Consider the following 11416-nt stretch of genomic DNA (forward strand, 5'->3'; position numbering starts at 1 on the left):
GCGGGGACGTCACTGCGAAGGGGCCAGTGAGCGGAAGGAGGAAGCGCGGGGGGACGCGCGGCCGGCCAATGGCAGGGCAGGGGGCGGTGCCCACGGCTGCCCCGCGCTGCCCTCGGGGAAGGCGCGTCCGTGCGAGTCCGGCGGGGCCGCGCCAGGCAGGCCCGCCCAGCCCCGGCGGCAGCGGGGCCGGGCCGGGCCCAGGGAGCGCGGCCGGGAGCTCCGGCCATGGCGGCCAACGAGGACCAGGAGGCGAGTGACCGGGCCCCGCTGCCTGAGGGAGAGCGGAACCGGGGCTGGGAGGGCGGGATAGCGCCGTGCGGGGAGAGGGGGCGGCCGCCGTGGCGGGGGCGGGAGGGCAGCGGCGGCCCTGGAGCGGGCGAGGGGCGGAGGAGGGAGCTGGGCGGTGGCGGGGCCGGGCACGGCGGGGCGCGGGGAGGTCGTGCCGGGGCTGCGGTCGGTAACCCCTGCTCTGGTAACCCCTGCTCTCTGCTCTGGCCCTGGCTGCAGATGGAGCTGGAAGCGCTGCGCTCCATCTACGAGGGAGACGTGTGCTTCAGGGAGCTCAGCCCCGTGTCCTTCCAGTACAGGGTAAGGCCAGGCTGCACCCTGGAGTTACTTTGCTGCCTTGCTGTTGGCATTCTGGGGATTCTAAGCCAAAGGGGTATCCAGTGTGCGGTAAAGGATAGATCCACAGGGTGCTTTTTCCAGGCTGTTTGGTACAACAGCGCTTCACACCCCAGAGTGTCGTGTATGTGACCCTGCCCCCAGCACGGTTTGTTACAGAGTCACGGGACGGGTGAGGCTGGAAGGGACCACAGTGGTCACCGGGTCCAACCTCCCTGCTCGAGCAGGGCCGTCCTAGAGCACGTGGCACAGGATTGTGTCCAGTCTGTTCCTGAAAATCTACAGTGAGGGAGACCCCACAACCTTTTTGAACAATCTCTTCCATGCTCAGTCACTGCACAGTAAAGAAATCCTTACGCTCAGGTGAAACTTCCTGTCTGTCACTTTCTGCCCATTGCCTCTTGCCCTATTGCCAGTTATCCCTGAGCCAGGCATCCCACTTGTGTGTCTGTGCCCTGCCTAGCCAGAACTGTCACATCCTCTGAAGAAGGCCTGCTGTGTAGTATTTACCCTAACAGGTCAGAAATTGAAAGATTTATAGAGATGTTTCTATGTAAAATTTGGAGCCTTTGTTAACTGCTTAGTTACAAGATTCCTGTCTCTTGTCTAAAGACTGTTGATTGTGTCTTGTTTACCTGCTAAAGAGAAAATCTACAAAATGCTTTGGATGTGTGCACTGGCACAGTCTGGTCGCAAGAGACATAGAGGGAGTGCTGAGCTCAAGGTACACAACTAGATTCTGACATGAAGTTCTCACCAGCTTTCTCAGATTTAAAAACCTGAAAGTTCTTCTGGACACCGACTGAGGCAGATCTTTTGATGGCCAGAAGACTTTACTTAGGCACCCACAGGACAGAAGGGAGATTTCTGAAAATGCTATATGCCTGTTTCAGGGAGAAACCATCTAAAATCACCTTTCTGTGGCTTCTCAAATAACTTAAGAAAAATGTCACTAATTGTAGTGAGATTAATTAATTAATTAATTATACTCAGTTAATTAATAGCACTTGAAATGCCAGCCATGTAAGAGTGGCCTTTCTTCATTGATTGGATCATTCTTAATAAATTTAAATTTCTTTGAAAAGGGAAATATGACATGCCTACAAGCCTAAGTCGTTTTACTTTTCACCAGCTTTGGTTGTTGCTGATTTTTATTAGACAAAAAATAATTGTCAAAAGTTAGTAATAAATAAAATAATAAATACTTATGAATAAATAAATACAATAAAACTTATTGTCATACAAAGGCAATAATACATCTTTCCCATTAAGAGAAAACTGTACTGTGAGAAGCCATCATGCAAGTAAGTGCATGAGAAGATAGAAAGAATTTGTATGGCTTTGTAGGATTTGCTCTGCACACAGACTGCTTTCCTGAGAGAACCCTGTGAACCCTGCAGCCACTTCTGCTCTTGGAAGCAGTGGGAAATGAACTGTAAATGCTGCCTTGAAAAATGTTGCAGATTCTTGATTTAAAGTCTTATTTATTTCACCATTAAACAAGTAGTTTTGAATGTCAGTTAGTCCAGTCTGCTGAAACAGATATTGTAAATAAGAAAGCAACAATTTTTTGTTTACTTTTTAAATTTTGAAACCATAGCCTTACCTTGATTAGGACTTCTCTTGTGGACACACTTTATTCTACATAATTAGATAAAGGCTGATTTTTCTAATGAGGCAAATAAGGGAAAATTTGGGGTGGTTTTAGAAACCTTACTGTGCTAGTCTTCCAGATCCTGTGTGAAACAGCTATTTCTGATTGTATGTCAGTAATATGCTGCCTTTTTTTTTTAAAATCCAGACTCGTTCTACTGACTTCTTAAATCTTTTAGTACTTATTCTTTCATACAGGGAAGTAGAATATCTGTAGCCATGAGACATAAATATTGATGTTCTTACCTGTTATTTTTGCTATCTTAGCTTAGTGGTTTATTACCATCCTTATTTCAGCCCTGTCTTGTGGCTTGTTTTCATACTGCTCTGTGATTAGATGTGTGTGGGGGAGAAAAGGCTTCATATTTTCTGTTCTTATATGTGATAGTATAATATTTAGCTTGAAGATATTACAAAGTAGCTTTTAAACAAAGGAATTTAAAAACCCTAACCATAAAAGGAGATTTGTCAGTTTCTGCTCCTTCTTCTAGAATGAAAAAACTGCAGGGTAAATGTTAATATTGATGTCCAAAACTTAATGCTCTTTCTAGATAATAGCACTATTTTCTAACTGATAACTATCAAAATAGTCATCTCAAGGAATTTTGATGGTCTAAAAGCAGTAAAAGGCTTCTTTATTGGCTTTGTAATCCTCTGAAGGTAACTGGAAACTGTTAATTTATAAAGTTTTTCGGTTTTTTTTCCTCTTCAGATAGGTGAAAGTGGAGATCCCAAAGCCTTTCTAATAGAAGTTTCTTGGCCAGAAACATATCCACAAACAGCACCAGTCATATCGATGGATGCTTTCTTCAACAACACAATGTAAGTATTTGTGAGAGCTTCACTCCCTGGCCTTGTGGTGGGAACTCTTTGTTTGAAAAGCTTTTTATTGTCTGTCTAGTTCACAGTTGAGTTTAATGATTTCTTTTAGATCTTCAGCCATTAAGCAAAGCATATTGGATAAGTTAATGGTAGAAGTTGAAGCAAATCTCGGAACTGCAATGACATACACACTTTTTGAATATGCCAAAGACAATAAGGAGGTGTTCATGGAAAATCAACCTGTTAACACTGTGGTAAGTGGATAAATTCTGATTTTAATTTTGTGCTTTTAAAACTGAAAAAGAATATTGATATTATAACCTGAATACTTCAGAGTTCTCTCTAAGCTAAAAATCATTTCATTAGTTATACATGTTAGTAGCTGAAAGTGACACACAAAGTATGGTGCCACAATGCTCTGTGGTGATAATTGTTCTATTTGATAGTTATTTTGCTGTTACACCAAAATGTTTGCAGCCTGCTGTTATGTCCCACAGGATAACATTAAAATAGAGATTTTGAGCAGAAACAAAACTAAAGGAAGCTGAAACAGAGATGTGTCTGCTGAGGATTGAATGGGTGGCAATTTACTGCAGCCTTCCTGAGATTGTATAAGTGCACCTCCAGGGTCTTAAAGTAGTCAGGCTGGGTCCATTTGTGGCTTTTGAGTTGTGTAAGCCATGATGGTGCAGCAGATCTGCTTTGAGGAGGTAGGAATGATTTCTGTGTTTGAGAAGTCTGAATCCATTCAGACTAAATCACACTCCGTGATTAAATTTTAAAAGTGAAAAAGGTGCCCTTTGCAACTGGAAGAGAATAATTCCAGTCCCTAACACATGTTTTTTAAAAGTACAGCCCTGATTATATGTGGATTAAAAGCTGCAGGCTGCTGACAGCATTGCTTCTTTCTGACAGTCAAGGTATTTCAGTATGTCAGGTTTAATAATCACATTACACAGGGATATCCATGAAACTAATATGCAAAATGTTTATAACCACTTTTATCCTTCTCAGACTTCAGTAAGCAATAGTATTTCAATTGGAACTCCTGAAGTGCCACCAAGTAAGAAAAAAGAGAAAAAGGAGCAGTTATCCAAAACCCAGAAACGAAAACTAGCCGATAAAACAGGTTTGTTCACTATACTAATCTTTGCTTTGATCAGTATGAAAATCCAAATTTTATAGCAGGGACACCTGGCTAGAGAAAGTGTAGCTAGTAATTTGTTTATCATGAGCTACGTTAAGTCTGTGGTCTCTATTTTATTTGTTTTAGATGAATTGTTCTTGCTTGAGATGTTAGTTCTGGTCACAGCAACTTTCTATAGAGTTATAATTTACTGACATCTTTTGTTTCAGTTGGTGACAAAAAAAAGAAATTTTCAAAAAATACTTTTGGAAGGAGAGGATTTGGGACCTCTAAAAATTGACTTTCAGCAAAAAAATGCAGTTTGCTGATGGGCCCTCATAAATAATTCACATTATTAAAATGTAATTTCTAAACAAAAATATTTTATTTGCAACCCAGAGTAAAGCATCTAATTTAGTTTGCATTCTAGAAATAGAAGTGCTTCTTCAGATACTTAATGCTTGCAATGAAATAGAAGGATTTGGATTGAAAGAGTTGATTACTTCAGTTAATTTGCTGATGACTCTCTCATGTTCACCTTCAGTTTTCAGTAATGATCTGGATAGTACCATCCTGTTGTAGCAATAAGTTATACCCTGTCATAGCAATTCCTACATATAATCTACCTAACCTAATGTATAATTGGCAAGCTTAATGTTAACTGTATAAAGGAAAAGCTGCATGAAATTTAGTTCTTTGACAGAATTCATCATTGCTGGTCAGCCCAGCTCATATTGGAGCTACTTTCTAAACTAAATTTCAGGTGGACTGAGGTGTTTTTATTTAAACTGAATTACTTTGAGTCACATTATTAGAGAATCACACCAAGGTTAGAAGGGACCTTCAAGTTCATCTATCCAACCATCAGCCCATCACCACCATAATCACCCCTAAACCTGTCCCCAGGTGCCACCTCCAGGCACCTCTGGAGCACTTCTGGAGACAGTGACTCCACCACTCCCCATGGCTCCAATTCCTAACTACTCTTTTAGTGAAAAATGGTTTTTGGAAATCTAATCTGAACCTCCCTTGGCACAGCTTAAGGCCATTTCATTTCCTCCTTTCACTTTGAGGTTGGTTGAAGAACACACTGTGTTTAAGACATTAAAATCTGTTTCTGTCCTCATGGCTTCAAGAGTGCAGAAATTGAGGGGTTTGGATATTTAGCATTTTGTGGGTTTATTTTGAGGAAAGATAAATATTCCCCTTCGCTTGTGTGCTGAAATTAAAACCTTTTTCTGCAGATAACAAAGGAGAGCTTCCACGAGGATGGAACTGGGTTGATGTAATTAAGGTAAAGTGAGTGTATTATATACAGTATTGTGAACATGCTGTGTATGTAAATTGAAAATTATTTGTACTTATATCTGAAGGAAACTGATCTGATATATTTTTTTCTTGCTTTTCTTCCTAACTATGTTTGGATTTGACTATGATGTCTGATTAATTTCTATATGTGTCCAGCATGTAAGTATTTTCAAGTTCTCTTATTTACTGAGCAATTAAATCTTAATTTTATGAGAGGGCTTTGCTAACGAAATGTGCTGCAAATATTCTGTCTTCATATGACAAGAAGATTTTAAATAAAGTTAGTAGTGCTGCCAGGTTCTGGGGGGCAGTGGATAAGTAAGGAATAAAAGGGAGCTGTCCCAAGTGGGAGCACCTTGCTGTCTCCTACAAGCCTCATTCTCTGCTGCAGCTACTCCAGTGAATAATTCTTTTCTGCTTGCTCCCTCACTATTGATTTTTTCCACTCTCTTGTCTTTGCTGATTCAGTGAAAATCACTGCTTTACAATTTTGAAAGCAAAGTATTTTATTTTACACAATTGAGGTAATTTTTGCTGTAAGACCTAACACCAGTTCCAGTTGTTAAGTAAGAGCAAGTAAATGATGAAGGTTGTTTTGGGCAGAGTCCTTCTGAGTTAGAAGTGGCTATTTATAGTGGATGTCTTGATTTTCAGATAGATTTCATGACAGGTATGCTACTTTTGATAATTATCAGCTTAGCTTTAAAAGGTGAGAAATACTAAGTTAATGTCTATTTTTATACTGTCTAAATTTCTATATGGGAATTCTCTGAGATATATGAAGATAAAGTTCCGTTACTTCATCTTTTTTTTTTCTTTTTGGAGAGCTAGTGATAAAGCCTTCAAATTAAATAGAAACAGTGCCCTGAGGCTTTTCTGGGGTTTGTTTTTTGTTTTTTTTTAAATTCAACTTTCATGATCAGGAAATAAGCTCATTTAGTGTTTAAGCTTAAGAATTAACTTCTGATGCTTTTCAGTCTTTTGATACAGTAGCACCATCAGTCTGTATTGTTAATTAAGTAAATGCATGTTCAGTGTGAGATGGAAATAATGTTCTTGTTTCCTAATAAATGGAATGACAGCCTAAAATTTGAATACTTTCTTTTTGTGTCTCTTTTATAGTTAAGCAAAACTGGTTCTAAAGATGATGAATAAAGGACTTTGGTACAAGGAAACTCCACCTTTTAATACAGTGCAATTCTGGGTCACCATCTCTCTCTTAATAACTTTCATATTTGTTGAAGTAAACATTTTATAAAGCTCGATTTCCTAACTTGTAAATCTAGTCACACAAGCTTATCTAGAGACCATGTGGTTGTCTTCAGAAAAATCAACCAACAAACTTGCCTTAAATGAAGGTTAGAATGTGACAAAGGATATAGGGAGCCAGTGTGGTGAATAGTGCTGAAGTGTTTATTAATTTATATTTAGTCTGTAGTAAAATCCTGTTATAGTGAACCCAATGATACTGTAAACATTTCCTGATGTTCTTATTCCAATTGAAGAAAAAAGCACTATAACAGTGATTGGTGGCTTGATGGCTTAATTCATCAAAATAAATTGTTCCGTGGAAATAAGACCTTTGTCATTTGTTTATCTGGTATGAGTTAGAAGGACATACAAATTGTTGCATTGCAGAACAGGCTAGAGCTTGTGGTCTCATTTTCACTAGTAACTGGCTGAAATAGTAAATACTAGTGAAAGCAAGGCCAAATATTCTAGTCTGCTCAAAAATGAATGGTTAAAGCAGGAATGCAGCTTCTTTATTGTGCACAATATCCCATCTGTTGGTCTTTCTCCAGTGTGCATGTTTACAGACAGTGGGATGTCTGAGGAGGGACAAAAGTGCTTTCTTGCACGTGTCTCAATGAGTGTTGGGATTTTGTAGCTGCTTCATTGGAGAAATAGGCATTCTTTGGAGGGATTTCCTGACTAACTGGTGGGACAGGGGAAATCAGTAATCCATCAAAAAGTTTGGGAGAAGTTCTTTGTGAGAGCTCTTTTCTTTTCTTTTCCCTAATCTGCTCTCTTGTATAAGAAGGAGAAGTCATTTTTACTGTATGAACTGTCATTGAATACAAGATGCCTTAATGTCTTTTATTATTTTTGTTTGTTTTGAGATGAACTTTAATAAATGCCTATTTATCTGCTGTGGTATTTGTTTATTGTTTTAAATTCTGTATTGCCTACTGCACTTTTCAATTTGCAAATTTGAAATTGAAAGGACTCTGTTACAAAGAAAGGATTATTTTCAAAAAATTGCTGGGAGAATTCTCTCTCCCCTCTTGTGGTATATGTTTACATGATCTTCAGGTTGGCTGTGTTTGTTGTTGATAGGAGGATCAGTCACTTACCAGGAGCACAGGACAGTATCCATTGCTTTCAGTACACACAGAGCAAGTCCAGTGTCCCTTTGGAAGAATGTGCTCCACTGTGTACAGCATCCATCATTTCAAAAAGGCTGGTTTCTTTTTGAGCTCTACTCTCATGCAGTAAAATGTTGTAAAGTAGAAAAGGGAGGACTTTTTCTGACCGATGCAGCCTTGCCTGTGACATGAACTGGGGGTTCATGGCTGCAGTCTGAGCAGGAGCACCCAGCACAGAGTGCCAGTGCCAGGAGAAGTTGCTCTGGCAGTACACAGTGAACCTGTTGCAGGGAAGGACGTTTAGTTTTAGTCTCTGCCAGCACCAGGACAGGCAGGACTCTACTCATGAGTTCCCCAAGGGGAATTGACATGTTTTTGCTGGTATCCTTGGTGTAAAAATCAAGTTGCTCTGACAGTTTATCTGAATAGATTAGTTATGAGAGGGTGGGGGAAGAACAAATAAGAACCACATCTCTTGCCTTCTATGGTTATAGTTACTGTGTGTAACCTGGTAACCTTGTGAAATGCATGCTTTTTCAGCTCCTAGTTTGCCTGTAAATCACATGCTGTCATGAAGATACCTGAGAGTCTTCTTTGGTTCTGTTAGTAAATGTGTTTACTTTGAAGTCTAGTTTCACAGGAAATATTTTGTGTTGGAAATTTTTATACTCATTTTTTGCTTCTGTGTAAATTGTGAAAGGTAATTTGTGTCATTCAAACCATTTTCTGATATGATGTGATGGCTGGAACAGGATCATTTAAAGAATCTGGGTGTTCGATGTTATGGAGAGGCCTGAGCAGTGATAAATGAGGGTAAGGAAAAATCTAATGATTATCTGGTAAGGCACAATTGTAAATAAGATCAAGACTCCTGAAGGAATTCTAAACACTTGAAAAATCTCCTGTCACCTTCTTTATTTTTTTACAAAGACCTAGTGGCAGTGGAAAATCAGTGATTACTCAGTAGGATGAGAGTGTCTTGATTGTATGGCTACACCACATATTTAAATCCATGAGTTTTGCAGTAGAGCTTTGTTTGGCCTGAGAAGACAACTGCCAGTACCAGTAACAGTAAATTAAAGGTAGCAAATATCCAGAATTGCTGTGGGTACCATGACCAAAGATGCCCCATTGCTCTCTAACATATCAAATTCCAGGGAGTAATGCAGACTGCCTTTAGTATGTTGAACAGAGATGACAGCTGTGATTAGTCAGCAGTGTGTGCCTGGCAGATCCTGCTCACCGCCTTGGTCAGCCTGACACAGATACACTGAAATCAAGGCTGATAATTTCTGCAGTCCTGCTTGACTGGTTGTGTGTGGGGTGCACAGATAAAGAGTGCCCAACTGATGAGCAATTACATTTTGGTGAGTAAAAGACCAGTAGGAAAAAAGCCAGCATTTCCTCACAGAGGACCTGTGACAAAAGTGCAAATATAAGGATGCTATCCTCCTCTCATCTGAGGCAATACAAATGATTTTGGGTTATACTGTGAAATTTGTGCTGTGAAAATCCTTGAACTGGTCTGAACTAGAAATATTTTCCCTTTGGAAATTGTTTCTTCCAACAGTACGGCACCCTAAGCTCTTGCAGTTAACAGCAGAACAAAATGGGGAGGAGATGCTCATTGAACAGAGAAAATACCAGAAGTGTGAGAATTCTGGGTGGACTGGAGGAGGAAGTGGATGGGGGAAAACATCCTCATATGAAAAACTAGAAGAGCATCGGGGATAAATTTTCATTGCTGCAGGACAATACAACAAAACAAAAGATAAATTCTAGCATGAGCTTGGGGTATGGTAAAGGACAAGAGGATTGTAGATTTTCTTTTCATTGCTCTGGTTTCCTTCACCAAAATGGATTTGGCTTCATCTCAGAATGGGTCTGTTTTGTGGCTGTGAGAAGAATTTGTGTTTGCCTGTTATGTTTCCTGTTATTCTCTTTCTGAGCCCATGTAAGCAGCCTCTGAAAGCCTGGTGTGCTCTCAGAAATAACTTGAAACGTATTGACTAGGCACTGGAAAATCATTAACTATTTGTCCTCTCTCTCCTTCATTCAGAGCAAGGTGAAGAGTGACTCCAAATGTCTTAGTTACACAAGACATGAATGTCTACATCCAGCCCTGGTGTCCTGTGTCAGACTGAACATGTTACGTAGCTGTCCCCTGCTACTGTGTCTGAGCATTCTTGCCTGTGGTTCCTACAGATGTTGTGTTTGAAGTATTCATGTTAGAAATAGAGCAGAAATTTGAAAACTCCTATTGTGGTTAGCTACCACAAGTTGTGTATGTTGTGAGATGGGGCATAGCAGTGAGGGAAAGCCAGGCTGTAACTCCAGAGCCCCACTGGAGAGGAGTGAGGGTGTGTGGGTGTCCCTGAGGGCAGAGCTGCCTCTGCAGTGTCTCCATTACTGCTGATGGTCAGAAAGGGAAATTAGCCTAGTCTGAGTTTGGAAAATACCCTTCAAGAAGTGATATAGAAGGAAGAAAGCAATAAATCTTTTTCTCAAACAATCATCTGCTATAATGTCATTGAAAGACAATAAACACAACCTTGACTGAATTTGCTCTTCAGAGCAGAACTTTGTCAAGTATCTCTGTCAGTAATGCGTTCTGTGATTTCCTGCAGGTAAAACAAATGTGAACAAAGCATTGCTATGTGAAGAGCTGCTGTTCCACTGTAGAGAACCATTTGATCTCTACCTGCAGTGAAAATGATGCTTCAATTGACCTTGAAGACACAGATCTTGTAATAGCTCAGGGAAGAGCCCATCGATCAAAAGTAGACAGCTTCTGTAGACAGTTAACAAATTTTGCCCAGCATTATCAGAAAAATGATATTTTTTTTTTGTGAAGATAAGCGCTAGAGTATTACCAGGTTTTAGTTAACTGGTTGTCATGGTTTGAGCCTGGCACAGAGCCAGTGCCCCCCATGAAAATGCCTCACCCTGGTGTCTGCTGTGAGATGTGACCAGGAATAAGCAAAACAGGCTCTAACTTAAACATAAAGACCACTTTATTACTTAAACTACAGGGAAATAGGGAGAGACTATAAGGAAAAAGAAGAAAAAAGAATTGAAAACCTTACAAAAAAACCATTTTCCTCCTCCCCACCACCTGACTTTCCCAATCCAATACATTCTCTCAAAACAACTGCCCAGCCTTGGCCCCACACGTTAGTATACTCAAACTGCAGTTCATGAAGAGGAAAGGAGTCCTTCTTGTTCCATAGGCTTCTCCTGGAAACACACTGAAATCCCGGATGTTTCCTTGTCACTTCGGCACCGCCCGGGGGGAAAAAAAAAAGTCCTTTTGCCGCTTGTGACATGTTCCTTCCATGCCCAGTGCTCTCACCACCGAGACATGGATCAGAGCTGCTTTTAGGGTGGTCTTTCAAGGATGCCTTGTCTCACTCCAAAAAGGCACAGTCTCTGCTTTTGGGACAACTGTCCCCCCCATATTTTTCCAACCCCCTGGGGCCGGGGGGTCCTCACAAATGAACCCTCCTGGTTTTGAGGC

General features: G+C 40.6%; 1 protein-coding gene across 3 annotated transcripts; it reads left to right on the top strand.

Annotated features, from left to right (window-relative positions):
- The first annotated feature begins 107 nt into the window (after positions 1-107).
- On the top strand, positions 108-10658 carry RWDD4 (RWD domain containing 4). 3 transcript variants are annotated; one of them, XM_064712232.1, is made up of 7 exons: positions 108-249; positions 508-588; positions 2990-3099; positions 3209-3353; positions 4114-4228; positions 5470-5519; positions 10527-10658. In XM_064712232.1, exons 1-7 carry the CDS (start codon positions 226-228, stop codon positions 10539-10541), a joined length of 540 nt encoding a protein of 179 aa, XP_064568302.1. In that variant the 5' UTR covers positions 108-225; the 3' UTR covers positions 10542-10658. The 3 variants fall into 3 exon arrangements, with proteins under 3 accessions (XP_064568302.1, XP_064568301.1, XP_064568300.1); XM_064712231.1 differs by lacking the exon at positions 10527-10658 and adding an exon at positions 6656-7677; XM_064712230.1 differs by lacking the exon at positions 10527-10658 and adding an exon at positions 5690-6629.
- The last annotated feature ends 758 nt before the right edge of the window (positions 10659-11416 follow it).

The sequence above is a fragment of the Zonotrichia leucophrys genome, chromosome 4 (genome assembly GCF_028769735.1).
Source record: "Zonotrichia leucophrys gambelii isolate GWCS_2022_RI chromosome 4, RI_Zleu_2.0, whole genome shotgun sequence".
NCBI classification, from domain to species: domain Eukaryota; kingdom Metazoa; phylum Chordata; class Aves; order Passeriformes; family Passerellidae; genus Zonotrichia; species Zonotrichia leucophrys.

Coding starts and splice junctions, on each gene's coding strand:
- RWDD4 (XM_064712230.1), top strand. CDS start 226: ATGGCGGCCAACGAGGACCAGGAG. Junction 3,100..3,208: donor GCTTTCTTCAACAACACAAT/GTAAGTATTTGT, acceptor GATTTCTTTTAG/ATCTTCAGCCATTAAGCAAA. Junction 4,229..5,469: donor AAAACTAGCCGATAAAACAG/GTTTGTTCACTA, acceptor CTTTTTCTGCAG/ATAACAAAGGAGAGCTTCCA.